At 38.4% G+C, this 20,537-nt stretch overlaps 1 protein-coding gene across 15 annotated transcripts in view; it reads left to right on the top strand.

Annotated features, from left to right (window-relative positions):
- Elavl2 (ELAV like RNA binding protein 2) overlaps window positions 1-13,571 on the top strand; it is a 156,413-nt gene extending 142,842 nt beyond the window's left edge. For 5 of the 15 annotated variants that reach the window (XM_028877013.2, XM_028876997.2, XM_028877010.2 and 2 more), the window contains 3 exons: window positions 3,329-3,554; window positions 10,068-10,106; window positions 10,674-13,491. In XM_028877013.2, coding sequence (XP_028732846.1) covers window positions 3,329-3,554; window positions 10,068-10,106; window positions 10,674-11,004 — 596 coding nt within the window. In that variant the 3' untranslated portion in view covers window positions 11,005-13,491. Of the gene's footprint in view, window positions 1-3,328; window positions 3,555-10,067; window positions 10,107-10,673 lie in introns of all 15 variants that reach the window. The other 10 variants (XM_028877016.1, XM_028877009.1, XM_028877006.1 and 7 more) reach the window with 5 other exon arrangements.
- The last annotated feature ends 6,966 nt before the right edge of the window (window positions 13,572-20,537 follow it).

Below are 20,537 nucleotides of genomic sequence, written 5' to 3'. Positions count from 1 at the left end.
TAGATTGTGGAGTGGAGTGAGCGAGCTTGAGTCATTTCCACCCTGAAGGTGCAGGTTTGAAGCCTGTTTCATGGCTTGTAATAAATTTATAGATGCTATAATCTTCATTTTCAAGCCTCTGTGTGAAAAAAGCCCCTATCCTCCTTATAAACAATCTTATTTTTGTGAAAAGCAAAATTTACTGCAGCAGTATGCAGCTGGTCCTCTGAGCAAGGATGAGGCTGTATCCACTCTGGTAATTGCCGTGGAGGCAGTTTTCCAGGGTCTGCTGTACCGTAGAGGCAGATGTAAGAGGATGAGATTTTGAGTGGTAGCAATTTGTTTTATGCCTAACGCAACTTTTGACCAAATGAAATGAGAATAAGATGTTCATTAGAACTTTATACACAAGAAGCACTTCTGCCAACACTGTTAGCTAATGCCATAAGTTGGCAATATGGATTGGATTACAGATTTTTAAAACAAGGTACACATACAGTCTCCTACTATAAAAGCAATACTTGTCCTTTTGCAAAACATTTTAAATAAAGAGAAATATGAAAAGGAAGGGGCGGAAAGTCACCTGGAATGCCTTATTTCCATGCCAGCCTTCTTGTGATATCATATATTACAATGTGTGAGTTTTTATTGTAAGAATGGAGCAGATTAACCCCAGAATAAAATCAGGCCACAGTTTTCATCTTCAAGTGGATATCAGTTCATTTGTTGTAAACTTGGCCAGAGTGTCTGCTTTTCCATTCTGTGTTGTTTATTGGCTTCACAGGAAGTGCTGTTCATAGGCTTTTGGGTAGAGAATCAACAGTGTGTACACTTGCCTGGGAGAATGGTCTATAGATTGTGCTGCCATGAGAAAGTCTGAGAGCGCACAAGACAGGGCATTGGCTGTCGTAGCCAGTCTATTCTCCTCCTGATTCCCTCTGTGACACTGGTGTGTTGCACACACTGTTTGTTAAGGGTGCTAAATAGAAATCCAAGCATAACAAACAAGATTTATTCTGAGCAACAGAAATACCTTTTTGTTCATAGCATTTTTTTTTTTTTTAGAGAATTTTGTACTTCATGAAAAGTTGGTGGATTGAGAGTAGGTTTTATCTGTGACATGGAAATATGCCTCTTCCTTTTAGTGATGACCCTTCCTGAGTATGAAGGATGACAAGTAGACAGACTTACTATTTCCTGAGTGGGATCCATACTCTGACATCAGCAGAACTTTGCTAGAACTAGAAATTCTGGGGTCCTCCAAATGTATTCAATCCTGAGGATATGCAGCCCCCTGCCCCAACACACACACACACACACACACACACACACACACACACACACACACACACACACTCACACACAAACTTTAAGTAGCCCCACCTGTGAGGATGCCATTTTTAATCTGTACTTTCCTAATGGAGCAGCCAAAAATTTTAGTATTTTATTTCCTTTTCTGTCTGTGTGTTTTGTTCTTTTTTTCCAAACCCTTTTTCTTTCTTTCTTTCTTTCTTTCTTTCTTTCTTTCTTTCTTTCTTTCTTTCTTTCTTTCTTTCTTTCTTTCTTTCTTTCTTTCTCTCTTTCTCTCTTTCTCTCTTTCTCTCTTTCTCTCTTTCTCTCTTTCTCTCTTTCTTTCTTCTCTTTCTTTCTTTCTTTTCTTTCTTTCTTTCCTTCTTTTTCTTTTTCTTTCCTTTCTCTCTCTCTCTCTCTCTCTCTCTCTCTCTCTCTCTCTCTCTCTCTCTCTTTCCTTGCTTTTCCATTTTTCTGTTTTGAAATTCAAGGTCTCACTTTGTGACCAAGCTGGCATCTCACACTTGTCACAAACCACCTGCCTCAGCCTGCTGAGAGCTGGAAATATGCTAGCTGAGATGTCGGTTCTGAAGAGGAGCCAGTGGATAAATGAAAGGATATATTTATAATTATTTCTTCTTCATCCTTACAACTATCAAGAAAACATACCCTTTCCCCGAAATGGGGAGGGGGAAGAGAAGTGAAATCCAGAGGTCTTGGTATTCAGCCACCAGTTTACCCTCTATAATGTACGCTGTTTGTACAAAAAAGGAGAAGTGACAGAGGATAGCAGAAGAAGCATACATGGAGAAAATGCCTTATTTACCTTAGGAAATTCTGAGCCTTGTCCAGGCTTGGTTGTAAGGCAAACAGACCCTGTGTCTTTTTGAGGTTGCTCTAAGTCACGATGGTCTAGGTTTTCTCAGTAGCCCTTCCTTTCTTTATTGGCCCACTTTGAATTATCTATACTTTCCTACCTACTAGTCCAAAACCTGGTACTGTGAGAATCTGGTTGGTTGCCAAGAAGGCATTTCTCTGCAGCTGTTTACCTTGTGTTGACCAGCTGTGATTATCTGCTCACCTGCCTGTGAAAATTAAATGGAAGGGGCCGAGAGTCATGCTGCTGTTTCCTCGTAAACCGGAAAAGCTTTGTTCATGTCCCGCTTTGCCATTGTTGTCAGACAGAGAATGGCCTTCCACGGTTAAGAGGGATGCTAGAGGTGCCAGGAAGCTTGCAGGTCTCCTGGTTTAACTTGGAAAATCCAGGTCTTTTTTTTTTTTTTCTGCCTTTTACTCCATGCAACTTTACTTCTGTAACATAAAGCTAAAGAGAAGCATGGGAAGCTCAGAGAACGTGAAGGCCCTCTTCAGATTTTTTTTTCCATTTTTCTTTTTTTTCAAGAAAGGGTTTCTCTGTGTGCCTTTGACTGTCCTGGAATTTGCTTTGTAGTCCAGGCTGGCCTCAAGCAAGAATCAGCCTTGCCTCTGCCTCCCAGGTGCTGGAATTGAAGGTGTGTGCCACCACCACCTGTCTAGATTTTGTTTTCTTGAGAGACCTTCATATGCTATATGATGTGATTAAGATGAATGTATTACTTAGAATTTTGGTTGAGCTTATCTGCTCTAGAGTGTTTTAGCAAATGCTTGATTTTGTTCTCATTTCAAAGGAAGGGGCTGCCTGTCTGATAGCATGCTGTGAAAAGTGGAACTCAGGCATACAGTTGGTGTAACTACTAAAAGAGCACAGGAGGCAGGAGGGAATGCAGGGAAAGAAAGTATGGGTTTATGTGCTTTGTGCTTTCTTAGCTTCTTGAAAAGCACGTGATAGGTAGTGAGAACTCACATTGTATAGGTCATTTTGTGCATTTTAAAAGGGTGGAAAATTGAGATTCTAAGTTGAATTGCTAAGGTAAAATTTTCTTCCTGATGTGATTTTTGTGGCAAATGTTATATGTGGGTAAAAAGATGTTCATGAGAAGGAAAAATTAATTTATCCTTTCTTCTCTTCTTCCCCTCTCCTGCTCCCTCTTTCCCAAATCTTTACTTAAATCTACCTTAGGCATATCAAGGGGTGTAGGGTTTATTCGATTTGACAAGCGGATTGAGGCAGAAGAAGCTATCAAAGGCCTAAATGGCCAGAAACCTCCTGGTGCCACAGAGCCAATCACTGTAAAGTTTGCTAATAATCCAAGCCAAAAAACCAATCAGGCCATCCTTTCCCAGCTGTACCAGTCTCCAAACAGAAGGTACCCAGGACCGCTAGCTCAGCAGGCACAGCGTTTTAGGTAAGTCTGGTCCAGTTCTCGTGCCCAGCTACTAAACTGGAGGAGAATGTGCAGGTTTACTGTCAAGTAATTGTATCAACAAGATCTCTGCTTTGAGTTTGTCATTACTGTTGTTTTCTTTCTTTCTTTTTCTTTAATGGGCACAGAGAAAACATACTTGGGGAAATAGCAACTTTTGAAGGTGAGGGCAATTAACTGTAGGAGCAGCTCTCCTCCAGGAGTGATTTTGTCTCCAAGAGACATTTGGCAGAGTGTAGACTCATTCGTGATGGCATAATTTGGGAGGAGCTGTGACTCACATCAAGTGGGTAGAGTCCAGGGATGCTGCTGAGCATCCTGCAGCATACAGGATACCCAGTAGCCACAGGTGCCTGGGCCCAAAGCACAGCTTGAGAAAACCTGACCCACAGACCGTGAAGTCTGATGTGCAGTTTTCCTTTGGTTACTGTTTTCTTGAGAAGAATTTTTGTGTTTGAGCTATTAAGTTGAGCTCTTTCAGTTAGCTTTGTTTCATGATATAGACATTGTTTAAGATATGTGACCTATGTGAATGCCCTAAACTTCTAAAAGTGGCCCCCTATCTCCTGTTGTTAGTTTAGAGATTGATAAACTTTAGCTGTAATGGTTCAGAGAGGAGTCATTAAATTTTCTGAGTCATGGTTTTTGCACCTATGCCTCCTCCTTTTTTCCCTTTTCTTTACCATTTCCACCCCCCCCCTTTTCATTTTCTTCCTTTATTTTCAGCTCTTTAAAAATCTAAAAGTCATTTGCTGTGCCACACAGAAAGTAGTGGTAGTCTGGATTCTGCCTCTATGTGGTTATTCACTGATTCATTAACTCAAAGAAGGCACCTAGTTACTGATGGGCATAAGTACCCCAAGTTCTCAAGTTAGCTAGTCCTTGAATAAACAACCAGACCAGGAGTCATTCGGAGCATATCTTCTGCATGTGAAAAAAGGAGTGACTTCAGGTTTAGTTAGAAACAGTGACATCTGATTTTTATGAACAAGTCACCCAGTTTTTATTTCCCAGGATGTTGTAAATACCATTTGGCCACATGATATTGTATGGCCACATTGCATCTAACTCCCAAGCTAATGTTTTATAATAAGTACATATAATTTTTTATTCTTTCCTTCCTGAGACAAAATAGTTAATTATCAAAACACATAATCACAAACATTGTATGCTAGAGGACTTAACTTACATGTTTTCTAGCCCTAGTCACATATATTTTTCCCCATTGATGTATTGGAGTGTTTAAAAAGAGAAGAAAAAAAAATCAACTTAAAATATCTCCTTCTAAAAATACTTAAGTATGTTACTTAGGTGTGAAAAGAAATTTTCTGTAAATGCCAGGTTGAATACCTACTTAGGTTAGCATTCTCTCTGGGAGAATGATAGCATTATGAAAGGCTGTGTTGACAAAGATGACCAGCTTCCTGGTTCAGTGAGTTCAGCTGCTGTAATTTTGAGAGAAAAAGCATTGGGAAAAACAAAATGTGTGTCACCTTTGACCTTGGTGACAAGTATTGGCAATTGAAGGAGAGGAAAGGCACCTCGGCTATTTGATTATTTCCTTCTGTAGAAAGAAATCTCACAGCACCCTTTTCAGTGCCAGATTATGCCCTTTCTCTGTCATCTTTCTTGACTATTCTCTTGTTGGTATTTTAAAATATAGTACAGTCAAGATCTAGTTCATTTTAACAGTTTTTTCTAGTCATCCTTCCCAATTCGTTTTGTTTTGCTTTTAGAAGAAAGCTGTACTGCCCTAGGCTGTTGTTTTATGTTTTCAATTAAAGCTGTAGTTTTGTTTGGTTGATATTTATTAGGGGAGCACTCTTAGACTCTTAAGACCAGGGCAGAGGACCATGGATAGCATTGAGAGTCCTGATCACTGGCTAGCACTTATGTGGGCAACATGTGCTGGACACTGGGCACCACAGCATCCTCACTGAATCATCCTGTCCTTCTGTAGGTGCCCCATGCCTTTTATTTTTGATGGGGTAAAGTTTTCTAAGGTTGTCCTCATGATTAAATTTAATACTTTTAACAGTATATATTGTCATTACTTTTGAGATTGTTTGGCCCTTATAGAAAGACATTGTAGAAGAAAGGAATGAGGGGCATTAGTTGAAAGGAAAGACTGGTAAATAGTAAGTGAGGAAGATTACAGGAAATGGAGCTTTGAGCTTGGTGTCCCAGCTGCTCTGGAGGCTGAGACAGGAAGATCACTAGGAGTTATGGACTGGATTGTACAGTGCCCTTCTTATCAATCTAAGTTTGTCGTCAGTTGGCTGGCCTCAGAGGAGTAGCTACCACCAGGTTACCAGGTGAGCGCCAAATGGAGAGCAATCAGGAATTAGGGCAGACTTTTCCTTCCTTAGATTCCTGCTCTCTCCCTTTTCTCACCATTCATCCTTACCCCTAGCACCTCTAAGTGGTACCCATGTGCTAGAGAATGTGTTTGATCTAGACTATGTATTGGCAGAAGCAGTCTTAATTTCTACAATCCAAATGTATTATGATGTGTGACTGGTGCTTTTCAAAGGTTTCTTTAATTTGGCTGTCATTAACTTGAATTTCCTCATATTGTTTTATTAAATAAAAGTTGATCTTCTTTGAGTTTTTGAGACACTTGAATTAAGGACTTGAAATTTTGTTGGTACCTTGCTCTTTTCTGTAGTTGAGGTCTAACTCCTTACAGTTATTTCTTCATAGTACTTGTTGTTATAATGCTTTTGCTTTGAGTTTGCCACTTCCCAGCATGAATTTTAGAAAACTTTTGTATTTTTATGTTACCCTGGTACCTTAGCAGCTGAGAGAGACTGGAGAATACAAGTTATATTAACAGTGAAAGGACTGTTAGTACTCATGAAGATACAAATGTAAAATTCCATGTAATGAGGATTAACTTTAAAAGTGGGCTTATGAGGTTTATGACTCAATCTGTATTGATAATTAGAATTATTTAAACATGAACACTGCTAATCTGATGGACTCATTGAAGTGTTTATTGTTTTCAAAATAAGACGGACTATTTAATTAAATTCATGCTGTAATTTCAGTCCTTAAGAATATTCTTAGTACAGAGTGTCCAAATTAAACTGTATACAAAATTTTTTTATTCATTCTTACGAGGTAGATTTAACTTTCTTGAGTGTGATCTGGGCAGTGGCTTATGTGTCTGCTTCTGTGTGTCTTTTTGCATTTTTGAAGAGCCTGGAATCAGCTGTTGGGTTGAGCTTCAAGCATGTTGCCGGTTGCATTAGCTTGGTCTCATATTGGAAGACAAAGACATCAAGCCTCACGAATTATTTTCCTCTTTCTTAGAATACATGATGCCATGTGATTGGATAAGTGAACATATTGATGAGCTTGTGTTGGTTAACTTCAAGCCAACTATTGCTTTATGCTTTGGAGAGGTTTGATAATTCTTCCAGTGTCCAGAATTGTGTTTTTTACTTACTGTCTTTTTCACATGTTATATCTGACTTTAGTTGATTTTTTTTTTAAATTTTCCTTTCAATATGGTCTTTCCTTAACCTACCAGCTGAATAGCTTGAAAATTAGGCAGATACCTTAGTTTTATGCTGTATTTATAAATACCCAGCTTTGATATGAAAATGCTCTAGCTGATAGAAGATTCTATTAAAAATATTGTCTAGTAAAATCTGAATTACATTATCCTGGTGAGAGGAAATGTTACCAAATGTCTTTGCTGTGCACTTGTATGTGCACATGGCTTGTGCCTCTATAGTCAGTGAACTTTAAACTCTGAATTCTAATCAAACATACAAAGATAGGATAAAGATGAAATATATTCTCTACCAAATATAGTAATGTACTGATAATTGTTATACTAATATATTTACCTAAAGTATCTTAGTCAATGAGAGCTTGCTTTAAGTGAGATTCATAGTGTTGATATTTATCACTTTGAATTTTCTGACTGCATGTAAGAGATGTTGAATTGACTTGTGTCTAGCCTCCTGATGCAGTTTCTTTAGGAAGGGAAATAACTGGTTCTTTTTTTTTTTTTCCTTAAATTTTCTTCACTGAATCATCTTTAACCCAATTTCCTTTCTCTTGAGAATCTTTCTTTAACTAAAGGATGTCTTAAGTGAAGCTAGGTATTTCTATCTAGTCTTCCAAATAATGTGTTATTTGTAAAGTAGATTATATCCCCGCTAATGACTGGGTGGGAGTGACATTGGTCACCCTCTTAGAAAGGCTCAGACTTCCTTGGGAAGCATCAGATACCCTGGAGAGTAGATGTAGATATTGGTGCAGTCCATATGTTAAATATAATTTAAGAACATTCTGGTTTTAAATAGCAAAATATACATGCAGTTGACTCTTTGCATTTACTCCTATGGTGGAACGCCTCGTCTGTGTGTATCCCCCAGTTACTGCAAAGGCCACAAGACTGAAAGTTGTCCTTGAGCTGTAGGACATAGCGTGAAGGTATGATAGCTGTGCCGGGGTACTGTGACATTTTCTCCTGTAGCTGCACAGTTTATAATGTGCTGGCTGCTGCTGCACAAAGCCTGCTTAATGTCCATATGAAGTGCCCACTGCCTTCCATAGATTCAAATGGGACATATAGATTTATGGCAGTGAGAACAAGGGAAATGGGTTTCAGCTGCATGTATGTAGTCAGCCAGCTGCTGTGCCTGGGCTGTTTAGGAGCAGTATTTCACACCCCTGCTGATGGGGGAGGAGAGCTAGTGTTGAGGTTTAAATACCCAAGGACTGAATTTCCCCTAAAAATGGGAGATGATTGAAGGTCAGGGAACCATATAAGACTCCACAGGCTGGGCAGCTATAAGGCCTATTGAGGGTCTGCAGAGGCCTAGTTGCAAAAGTCCTAGATGTCCTAGAGATTGTGGAGTGGGATAGAGTTGGGAACAGAGATGTCTTTCCCTCAGTGATTGTAACTCACACCCGTGGCAGGTTTGGTTTCCATCTTATCTTAAAAACAGATACATTTAACGGAAATTCTGTTGGGAGTTTGGTTGCTGTCTTCTAAAGTGGGTGGAGGGAAAATGGAGCTTCTGGATTTCATCCTTTAGTCACTTGGAACAGGGACTCCAATATGTTCATCTGTCCCACAGGTGCCATTTGTCAAATGCATTTCATATCTATCATTCCAGGAAGTTGATGAACTTTTCTGTATCAGATCGCTTTGTGATTGGTGTTGCGAATTTGCATTCATTTTTCCTGGTGTTTGTAACCTTGGTTTTTTTGTATATAAAGGCATGACATCTTTACTCATCTTCACTCTGTAGAATACAAAGTCCTCTGACATTCTGTACTCTTCACACCTGCTCTATGCTTTGTGTGTGCAAATATTCTCACCCAGTCTGCCTTCTGGGTAGTTTCTATCCTATATTAAGTGGTGGATGATAATTTTAGTAACCTTTGCTTTTATACATAATCATCAGGTATGTGATAAACATGCAATGCCCAGACTAGTGGTCTGTGCTAAGTGGTACATTTGAGAGGGTCATGGCACATGGCAGGCCCAAATAGATGAAGGAAGATCTTGTGCCACTGCGATTTGTACTCTTGTCTTACACTTTGCATTACAGCAACTCAACACTTCTTTCTTTTCATTTTTTTCAAAACACACAAATGCCCAGTGGAGACTGAGATTAGGAAGTGCAAGGACAACATTCTTTCTCAAAGACCAGAATGAATACATTGGCTTTTATAAAACTGAGAAGAGTTGCTTTTCTTATGTGCTCTGCTGTGTGCTTGGGTTAGACATCAAAAGCTCATACCCAACCCACTTAGCCTTTCACAGGTGTTAAAAGACAACCTAATTGTGCCTCCCCTCTGACCTAGGGCTGTTGTTGGGAGTGGGGAGCATTCTCACAGTTGGGTGGCTGTATGGCTATTCATTAGACATGCCTGCTCCTCATGTGTAATTTATTTGTAAAACTAGAAACTCTCAGTAGTCTCCTTGACATGATAAAGCAGGATGGCACAAATTCTATAAAGTCATGTTTGTCCATAAAATTCAATGCACTTATAATTCTACATCTTTGATTTTTAAAGATCAAACTGCTCTGAAGTGACTAGCCTTGTGAAATTAGGCTAGCTGGCTAATCTTTGTGTGCTTCAGTATCCTCAGGAACCAATGGAATTGTGGCAAATAGAAGTGTGGGAGTTTGTAAAAGTGCTGATCAGCTCCAGTAACACTCTTAGAACTTGCCTGGTGGGAAGTCACCTGTTAACTGCTCTAGCACCTTCACATTTTGTTTCTGGCTGTTTCCTCAGATGACCACTGCTTTTTTTCTTTGCTGCACTGACCCTGTAGATATAGCCAGTGTTCTACCACAGTGGGTGCCCATTCTCTCAGGAATGGTCAAAGACCCAGTGTTTTGAGACATCACATATATTTTATGCACAATTATCCCCTTGGAAGGTGGCAGTAATGAGCCTAGCTTTCATGAACTTCAAGGGGGAAAATTAAACACTGAAGTTTGCTAAATGTATGTTTTGCAGGTTGGACAATCTGCTCAATATGGCTTATGGAGTGAAGAGGTAATGACACAGGTTCATGATACTCATAATCCCTTCCCACAATTGATTAATTTCTTTGATTTGGGGAGCAATATTTCCACCCTCATAAATTTATGTTGGGTTTTTCTTTTGCATGTATAGCCTATTGTAAAGCTGCTTTTGAAGCACATTTGACTCATGGAATATTTTTATACCACTGTATGCCACTTAGTCTTTTAAAAAGTCATTATTTGTTTCAGGTTGCATTGCGACATTATAGCATGTGTATGTTATGTGTTGGTTTTTCTCCCCTCCCTGTCCTGTTCAACTCATGAAGGCAGTTTTTAGATTTCTTTGCCATTGTGTAAATTGTTACTCAGTGCAGCAGATAATGGTCATTTCATAACCTGTCAATACCTGAATTGTTTGTCTTCCCTGCAAGCCACAAATAGAGCCTCGGTTGACACATCAAGTAGCTGTATACATCTGTTGGGAGAGGGGAATTGCTAAATTTGGGGAAATGGAGAAGGGAAAGAAACTTAAACCCATTGCTATAACCAATCTGTATTCCTTTTGTGTGTGTGTATGTCTGTTTCCTATTTTGTTTAGTAGGTTTTCACCAATGACCATTGATGGGATGACCAGTCTGGCTGGAATTAATATTCCTGGGCACCCTGGAACAGGCTGGTGCATATTTGTGTACAACCTGGCTCCTGATGCAGATGAAAGTATCCTGTGGCAAATGTTTGGGCCTTTTGGAGCTGTCACCAACGTGAAGGTCATCCGTGACTTTAACACCAATAAATGCAAAGGTTTTGGATTTGTGACTATGACAAACTATGATGAGGCTGCCATGGCGATAGCTAGCCTCAATGGATACCGTCTAGGAGACAGAGTACTGCAGGTCTCCTTTAAGACAAACAAAACGCACAAAGCCTAATGAGCTCTTGTCCTCAGTCCATTTCTATATGAAAACTATACAACAAAAGCAAGTTAAGAGAAACTTTATACATTAGTAAATGTCTTTGTAAGTCAGTGTTGAGATGGGGATAAAATGACTACTTAGCATCCTAAGAACTATGTGAGATTTTTTATTGCTAGTATTTGAATTAAAACTTCTTAAATATCTTTTATGTTTGAATATGGACAAGAGGTACAGGGTTTTTACCTGTCACATTGCATTCTATTGCCTTCTTTGAAGAAGGTGGACCTTTTAAAGTGTTTCAGCTAAGGGAAGACATTGCTTTTCTTTTTACATAACTGCCTTGAACCTGTGAGTAAATATTGAGGCTTTGTGTTGTAACTCTTCAGTTGGTTGTGTCTTTCCCCACCTCCTTTTCTTTTCTTACTTTTTCTTTTCTTTTTCTTTTTTTGTTTTTTTTCCTTTTGTTCTCTAATTAGCTTTGTGTTTGGTTTACATTTAAAGCATTGCCGTTACGTCTCAGAAAAGTATTTTGAAGTTTACATTTTTATTTATGAAGTTACAAACAGTATTTATTTTGTAATTCTGATTTGGGCTGGGGCAGGGGGGGTGACATTATAAACGCTTATTGTAAGAATACTGGAGAACTTTTCGTAAAGCAGTACCTTGCCAAAGAGATAAGAGCCTCTTTGATGTGGGTTTAAAAAAAGCATCTATTTTTATAAAAAAGAAAATTTGGAGAAACTTTTTACTGGTCCTGGAACAAATATTTTGACTTGAATACTTTGAGAAATCTCTTCATATGACACCTAGTGAGCTTTTAAAATTTACCAGGAAATTTGCAACGGTTGGAAAATTTAGAAAGATTTATGACGTAGAAAAATACTTTTGAGATCTTTGTATGAGAGGAATTGAGTCAGTGAGGGAACACTGCTGGTTTCATTTTCGTAATCACCAGTGGGGTGTCTGATCATCCTGGTTGCTATGTGATAGATGGCTCACATTGATTTGTGATTTTGAAACAAATAAAAAAAAATTTACAAAAGAATATATAAGAGCAGGCAAGAAATTTAAATTACCAAGAGATGGGGGAAAATCTGTTCTTCCTAAAGAAATCCCTTCAGATAGAGCTCATGGTGTTTAGTGATGTACTTGCAGTATCGTTTGAAGAATTGTTTTGTCTTAAGGAAAATAAGATGTTGCACATGATTTGTACTGCAGCAAGTCAGCAAAGGCGATCTGAGTTGGATATATTTGAAGGTATTTTGAGAGTTACGTTTAAGGCTAACACCTGAGCTTTGTGTGATGTAAATAAGACCTTGTGTTTATGAACCTTTCAGCTAATTTTATTTTTTTTCCCTTACATATCAAGTGATGTTCAGGTTTTGAATGTTTTGTATCAGTTTTTTCCTTTGTAAATGGCATTAACATTGTTACTTGAGGTCTTGCTTATCCACTTCTGTTGTCCTGAGGACTTGAATTTACAGTGCATCAGATTCGTTGCTAATTCTGTCTGTAGATAGTCTAGCTTCAGCTGTTTATGGTGATGCTACATTTTCGTTTATAAATATGTTTGTGGTAAAAAAAAAAAAAGAAAAATGAGTATAACCATAGGTTTTGAACAAATTTCCTTACATTTTTCATACAAAAATCATAAATATCTGTATGCTATTGAAATTTAACTTTGTATGATGCTTAAACCACTATTTGGGGAAATAATAAAATAAGTCTTTACCATGTATGAAAGAAATTTTAAAAAATACAAAATATTTTCTGATTAGCATCTAGCTTATAATAAATTTTCAAAAAAGCTGAAGGCAACCGTTGCCTTCATCAGGATGCACTGAGAACTATATAGTTACGTCCTGCGTTTTGTATAAACTGAGATGCTCATATGCTTCCCCTTAGAACAGGCAATGTGCTATGCATAACATAGTTGTACATTATCTTTGCAGTTGCTTTGAGTTTTATTTTTTATTATTTAAAATTGTAGTTATAAAATTTTTCAGTATAGTACAGTACATATACTGTGAGGCGCGTGCTAAAGTGAGTAAGCGAGTTTTCATGCTGACCCACTCAATGCTATTCAGAACTCAATTGGCTTAGCACTTTCTCATATCCTTAGGTGCATTTAGATTGTCAGAGTTAACCTGCGTTAAAAAAATAAAAAAATAAAATACATGTATATACTTAAAAAAAAAAAAATAAGGTTTCCCTTGTGGGAAAACAGCAGCTACACGCTTCTTTCCTGTACTACTGTAGCAAACCAAGGCATTGATGAGAGGGCATGCAAATTGTGCTTCACTTTACAGTGTTTATCAGAGCACTTAATAAAATGTAAGGCTGGTATTTATTTGAAGTTGTACAGTATGACTTAATTCACATCTGTTGGAATAGAAAATATATTCTGTTGAGTATTTAAGAGGCTGTACATGTTTTCTTTTGTGTTTGAATTCTTTGTGCTTTTTCATGTTCGGTACATCAATAAACAAAGTTGAAGGGAAAGAACTGTGGTGTATCTTTAAACACATCCGGGTTATGGGGCACCTCTACTCAGAGTAGTAAAAAAAAAATCTTTAAATAAAACAGGGGTGTTCTTAGAACTCTAGCTGAAAGCTGTGCTACCTGAAAGAATCCAGAAGACAAGTTAACTGAAGGGAGAATGTGGAAAAATAAAAAAACAACAACAACAACAAAAAAAACCGCTAAAAGCAAAAACCGTGACTGAATGATACTCTGGTTAGTTAGTTAGTTGTCAGATGCATTTCCTAGGTGACTCTTGCCGGAACATGTACTTTCATCAGCCAGTTGTAAAATTTGAGGACTCAGTTGCTATTACTGTGTCACTGATTTAACGTTCAGCTACTTGTACGATAAGGAATTTCACAGTTACTTTAGCTAGTTGAGGAGCACTTGAGGAAGGCAAGTTTATTCTCTTCTATCGGTAAGATTGAATTCCCCATAGGTGTTGGTGTATGATACTTTAGTTACACAGTTGCTGTCTCATTAAGGGAGTTTTTCTGAAACAGAAAATTCACCTTCTGTTAGGTTAACATGTGTATAGCACACATGTGCAAATGGTGAAGTGTGCCAGCTCTGTCCATGCTTCATTTACACATTTAATCGCAACACGTCCCTAGCAGATGAATGGATGGAAAAACATTTCTTGCTGTTCCTTTTGGCTGTCTGTCTTCCCGTCTGTCTGTTTGAGACAGGGTCTCACTATGTAGTCCTGGCTGGCCTGGAACTCACAGAGATCTGCCAGTCTCCTGAGTATTGGGATTAAAGATAAACACCAGTGTCCCCGGCTTCTTGCTATTCTTTTCTGCAAGAATTCTACTTTCCTAAAACTTCAAAAAACTGAGCATTAATTTTTTTAAAAGTGTACTGAATAACTTTTTTTGATTGCATTGATTGGTTGTTTGCATTTTGCTTTTGGTAAAAGTCATGTTAAAAGTATTTCTTCTGAATTCACAACCTAGTGGCCAAGAGGGTCTGAGTGGCAAGGCATTGCCTCTCCCTCTAGCTTACAATTAAACTAAACTCTCCACTCTTCCTATTGTGTGAATTTCATCCTTTTACTTGTGTGATGTTCGGACACCCTTCCCGCCCCTCCCTCCTCTCACTTTAGCAGTATTCTGATTGGCTTGCATGTCAGGAGGAGTTCCTTTACATTTGAGAAGACAGTGGACGAAAAGAAACCTGTAAGAGGGAAGGTTGTGAAGGCACTGTTATATTTGTGGAGAAATTACATTTTCTACTTCAGATTCCTTTGCCATGTATACTTGAAAAATCATTTGAATTGTACAACTCACTGTTACAGTGAATGACAATAACTGTTAACATTATTTCAAATTAATCTGATTTAAAGAGAAATGGTGGCGATTTAATCTTCCCCTTTAAAAACAAAAATGAATTACAAGATTCTACTCTTTACAAGATATTAAAAATGTAGTGTAAATTTACAGCTACTCTTTCATAGTGTTACTTACAAAACAAAACAAAAAATGCAAATGTCTTAACAGTAAGTGTGTAGAAATTGTAATCCCCGGGTTTCTTAATGCACTTCCTAGTACAGTATCCATATGTCACTTTATAAGTAGAATAAGAAAAAAGACAGACACAGGTTTTGATATTCAAGTCTCTGTTACTATATTAGAACACTAAATAGTAGAAACAAATAAAAATGCAGATAAAACCATAGCGATTTGAATAACAAGTATTTGTAGTCTGTCAAGTGAAGCGTCCCTATCTTTTCTACCTATATATATATTTTTTACATTCTTTGCCTCAAAGAATTACCTCAAATTCACAGATTCATTCTCCTTCAGACTGGGAAATTAAAGTACATACCCCACTAGTTCAGTCAGCTGGTAGGTGCCAGATGGAAGTTGCTGAAGTTACCTGTTCAAAATTCCATTTCATATAATTAGCAGGTGAGAGAAAGAGAATGAGTGCATTATGCTCTGAGGATGAGCAGGTGCCACTCTTCCAAGAAGCCTTCACCTAGAAGGGAGCACAGGTAAGCTGCCAGGTCATGACTATAGTGCCATCAGACGCAGTCACTGAGCTAATGTGCTGCGGCTTATACAAACACAGTCAGAGCTCAAAACCTGTGCACCCATCCTGTGCTCCATCTCTGCAGTAGCCAGCACATGCCTTTCATTTCAGTGATCCTTCTGAAGCCCAAACTCTTTCAGTTGCCCAAGTCCTTTGTGAAGCAAAATGAAAGTTATAAGCCACTATATAACCTCATAGTTGGGTTGACTGAGAAATTTGAGTGGATGTTTTTTCTATAAATGTGTCATATAGAGTGACAGTTTGGGAAGACTAGTGATGATAAAATAGCCTGAATATTAAAAAGATGTTTTTTTCTATTTTTATTCAGCTTTGAAGTAGGACAAAATACAATCTTGGGCCTAAAATTTGGGTATTAATGTTATATTTAGTTTAAATAGTCAAAGATGTAGGTTAGGACTAAACTGACATGACCCTAAAAAACACTCATGGGTGTTAGTTTTTCAAATATCTCTTATAGCCAGCCACATTTCAGACATAAATACAAGCTTATGTTTGTGCTGACATGAGTGGAAGACGTACCTCATTGCTGTCAGAGGTTGCCATTTGTAACTCAGAAGGACTACATATCACAACTATATGATAAAAGAAAAGGGCAGACTCTCATGCACAGAAATCCACAGTTACAATAAAGAGGACATTTAATTTTCAATGTACATGGTCCTCAGGAATAACAGGATAAGAATACTTAGCCATACAGAAGTGGTAGTGGTTAAGCAGGTCATTGAAAGTATATAGGATTGAAAAGCTGTTCTGGGAGATAGAATTCAAGAAGAAAACCACATGAACAGGTAAGTCATGTTCTTGGAGCATTAGTATCTTCATTTGTAAACTGTGTGACCTTTCAGATCCTTAAACATTTATTTGCATAGACCAGTTAGATTTCAGATTAGCCTGATATTTGAGAGCATGATGAAATAGGACGTCCTTAAATATTGAAACTTTGACATTTGAAGCAATGATAAAATAAAAGTACCTAAACATTGAAACTTGGCCCCTTTTTTCTCTTGTCCATTTCCACTGTGACCTTGGCAGTATCTGATGTGGTAAATTATATGAATTTGGAGAGTACATGGAAGTCACACTACTGGGGGATTGCCTCCTTTATGGCATGTGCATTTGAAATGTCTGCAGAGGCACTAAACACAACCAACGTTTCCCTGGACATAGAATGCTATGCTGATCTACCATCCAACTGTGCATCTTTCACACTGGACAGTGTGATTCTCTCTTAGCACCTATATCTTTTTGGGTGTTCATTCATTAGCCATGCCTTCCCTCTCAAGAAGGAGCTACATGAAAGATCAGTTACAAAGCTCTTCCCTGACCAAGTCTTGCAGGTTTGTTTCTCTTGTAGCTCTCTTGGATCTACCAGTGGTTAGTAGCCACATTCGATTCCTGCCACTTAATTTCATGATGTTTTCCTCTCATTCTTTTCTATATGGTTAAATGTGTGTTTCAGAAGCATCCTGCCTATCTGTGGGACTTCCTTGAAGTTGTGATGCCACCAGCTGCTATCTGCAAGTAACTTACTCTTTGGTATGAAGTATGGCAGGCAAGGTAGCTGTGTAAATTTTGTGTTGCGGGGGGATGGTAAAGGTGTAGCTACTGGCTATGAGAAATGGTGAGAAGGTCACTTAGGCATCCAGTAGATGGAGAGCTTTGGTTGCCAGAATATCAGGAAGTGCTGAGGGTACTGTATCAGAAGATTACCCCTCACTTTACATGTATGTTATGCATACTCTCCTCTCTCAAAGGGTAGGTTTTCCAAACATAGATTGTAATAATGAATAATGCAGATGTTCATATTCCAAATATCCAAGTTGCTATCAAAAAGGATACATAACTGTTGTCTTGAAGTTGAGCCAGAAATTAATTTTCCTGTAATAAATATTCTTTAATAAAATTTCACCTCAAGAATGATTGTTGCTATATGTTTTCCCCCAACACAATGAACTGAATGTTAACATTCTGTTTTTCAAGTTGTTCTTCAAGAAATACCCTTTTTATACCCAGACACTGTATGAAAAATAGGAAGCTTCTTCAGGTACATTGCAGCTTCTGTGTCTATTTTAAGATTATATGGCTTGAATACTAGATTGTAAGGCAAAGATTAGCCTTTCTTTCCTAAAAGCAAATGCATGGAAAACTTTCTGAGAAGTTTATCCTGAGTCTTAGAGGATTTGTCGGGTTTTTGTTTTTGTTTTGTTTCTTTATTTGTTGTGGGTTTTAAAAGTTGTTTCCCTAATTTTTTCATCCTGTTGGCCTCTGTCCTAAAGGGAACCATATTTTAGTACACCAATACCCTGCCCATAGTCAGCTGTATACTGTGGCACAGGGTGGGAAACCTTAAAAATGCATGCTTTATATTTAATTGCTACTTTTTTTTTCAGTAAGTGCACATCAAGAGGCCACTCTGTACCACTCGTAGGCTGTTTCTAGGCTGAAGATTCAATTTATATTTTTCCCTCTTGTTCTGAGCTGGAAGACACTTGAGCGAACTCCTTTAGTATCTTATTTCACAGATATGTGAGCCAGGTCTCACTCGAGACTTGGTCTTTGCCCCAGCTCTTCTAGCCTCTGTAACCCTGCCCTTCGTTATTGTTGAGGCACTAACACAAAGCAGAATTGGTTTCTGCTAATGTGCTTTTGCAGAATCACAGTTTTGACATCGTGGTATAGATATGGCATCTAGAAGTAGAACAGAGGTGAGTGTGTGTACATACTTATTTAATACATTTTACTTCAAAATCGTAATATATTTTGCCTCCTTTGTTTTTAAGTTGCAATTGTGTGTGTAATAGTCTCCATGTCCTTTTCAAACATTCAAGTTTTCATTTTTTTCCTTTGGTAGAATGTTTTTTGCTTTTAAAATTGCTGTTTTTTAGCACAATGGTTCTCACCCTTCCTAATGCTGTGGCCTGCTGTGGCCCATTTTTAATACAGTTCTTTATGTTGTGGTGACCCCCAAGACCCCCAAGCATTATTTTCATTGCTACTTCATAACTGTAATTTTACTACTGTTGTGAATCATAATGTAAATATCAGATATAAAGGATATTTGATATGTGACCCCTGTAAAAGAGTCCTTCAACCCCAAAGGGGTCATCACCCACAGGTTGAGAACCATATGCTTTAGTATATGGAAACATAAAATAATACGTGTTGATTGGCTTAAGGCAAATCTAATGAAAGCTGCGTTTTTTTTTTTTTTTAATTGTGTTGATTGCTGCTTACATTATTTCAGAAAGTAATGAATATCAAGAATGCTGCATGGGTTCCCATTGGTGTATTCCCCTAGATTTGTGTGACTGTGCTGAAGACAAATTGAAAGCCCCAAGCTAGGCTTCTCTCTCCCTAAGTAGAGCTTAGAGAGGCCATGTCTAAATGCTTGCCCCAGTGTTCAGTTGGCATTTTGATTGCAGTGTTCTGTGTAGCAGGGTCCTGGGTGAGAAGAGAAAGACTCTGAAGTCATAGAGAACACATAGATATCCTAGTACCAGGAAGTTCAATGTCTATCCTTTATTTCCTTAGCAAAAGAAAATGCTTTCTTCCCTGATGGGGGCCAAGAAGAGGGCATCTGGGAAGCCAATGGGTGAGTAATTTCTTCCTCCTCCTTCCTAGGTCTGTGATTGCAGTGATCTTTCCTCTTGCAAGGGTCTGGGTAAATACTGGCTCCTTATTGCATGTGCTCAGACAAGTAGCTGATGGAGAAGAGCAGTTTTCAAAGGATTGATGAGCTTAAAAGACACTCGTTAGAGTGCACCTGGATCCTGCCATGACATCACAGGCGGACCGTCAGCGGCTCTCTGGAAAGCATGGCAGCCTTTTTTCACCTCTTTCTTAACAATGAGACGTAGATTGGGCCTGTTCTCTATTCAAGCATCCTTATGAGTAAATGTCTATTTTTACGATAGAGCTGCACGTTAAAAATAGCTCCAATCAGTGTGACTCTTTTCCCCCATATGTTAAAAAGTTATACATGAGTTAAAATATCTCAGATTGCTTAAATTCCTCCAAATGCAAGGCACATTCCTTTTTCATTTTGAGGGGGCTGGACTGGGTAGAGGGGAGGATTAAATACAAGATATGTACTGCGGGGGTGGGGACACCTCCACAATTCTGTTCTTGTTATTTGATTTGAGACTTACCAATGGCAAAACTTCTAAACCAAGAGTTGAAATTTCTGACTGTTAAAAAATTCATTAATATTTGGCGGGCACGATCTTCTTCCTGGAGCGATTGTTTATTTTTGTTGCTGAGAGCAATTAGCTAGAATAGTCACAGTTGCAGCTGTTAGATACTATAAGCTCCAGTGGAGAGCACAAAGGCCTTATGCACATTTAGAGTCTGTATTTGGATTGTTTTTAATGGGCGATTCTTCTGGAGTTGACTGTGTTAGCAAATTCGATTGGGCGATCCTGAGCCAAATTGAGTGTGCGATGGGATCATCAGCTGTGTTGATCAGAGTCACATCAACACCTTGCTGGTGTGTGGAAGCCAAGATGGCTGGGGCTGCTCTGTGTCTTGGTCCCGTCTGCATCCTCTTCATGCAAACCTGGATGTGATCCATCAAAACATTATGCTGTTTTTTTAAGGGAATGTTTCCTTTTGTGTTTACTTCTTGACTTGTCAGGGCTTTCGTGGGGGTAGCCTGCATGTGCAATCATGGGAAGAATTTTCATACAGTCTGGTGCCTACTAATTTGTCTTTTTTTCAAGTAGCTTACTAGATAATCTTGGCTGCAGTTTAATACCTCACACTTTAGAAACAGCAGCTCAAGTGAAGGGATTGTTTTCTATTTTTATAGTGTCTGTGCATTTGCCTTTGAATATCGTTTGGAGGAAAGAGTGTCTACCTGCTTCAGAACCATAATGCTTTAGGATTCACACTATGCTTTTAATGTACATATTCTCCTCTGGCTCTAACGGTCACCTGGGAAGCAGAGGATTCTGTATAACCCTCTCTTTACT

This window comes from Peromyscus leucopus, chromosome 2, assembly GCF_004664715.2.
Source record: "Peromyscus leucopus breed LL Stock chromosome 2, UCI_PerLeu_2.1, whole genome shotgun sequence".
Lineage (NCBI taxonomy): Eukaryota > Metazoa > Chordata > Mammalia > Rodentia > Cricetidae > Peromyscus > Peromyscus leucopus.
Note: the sequence above shows the minus strand (reverse complement) of the source record. Positions and strands in the feature narration are given on the sequence as shown.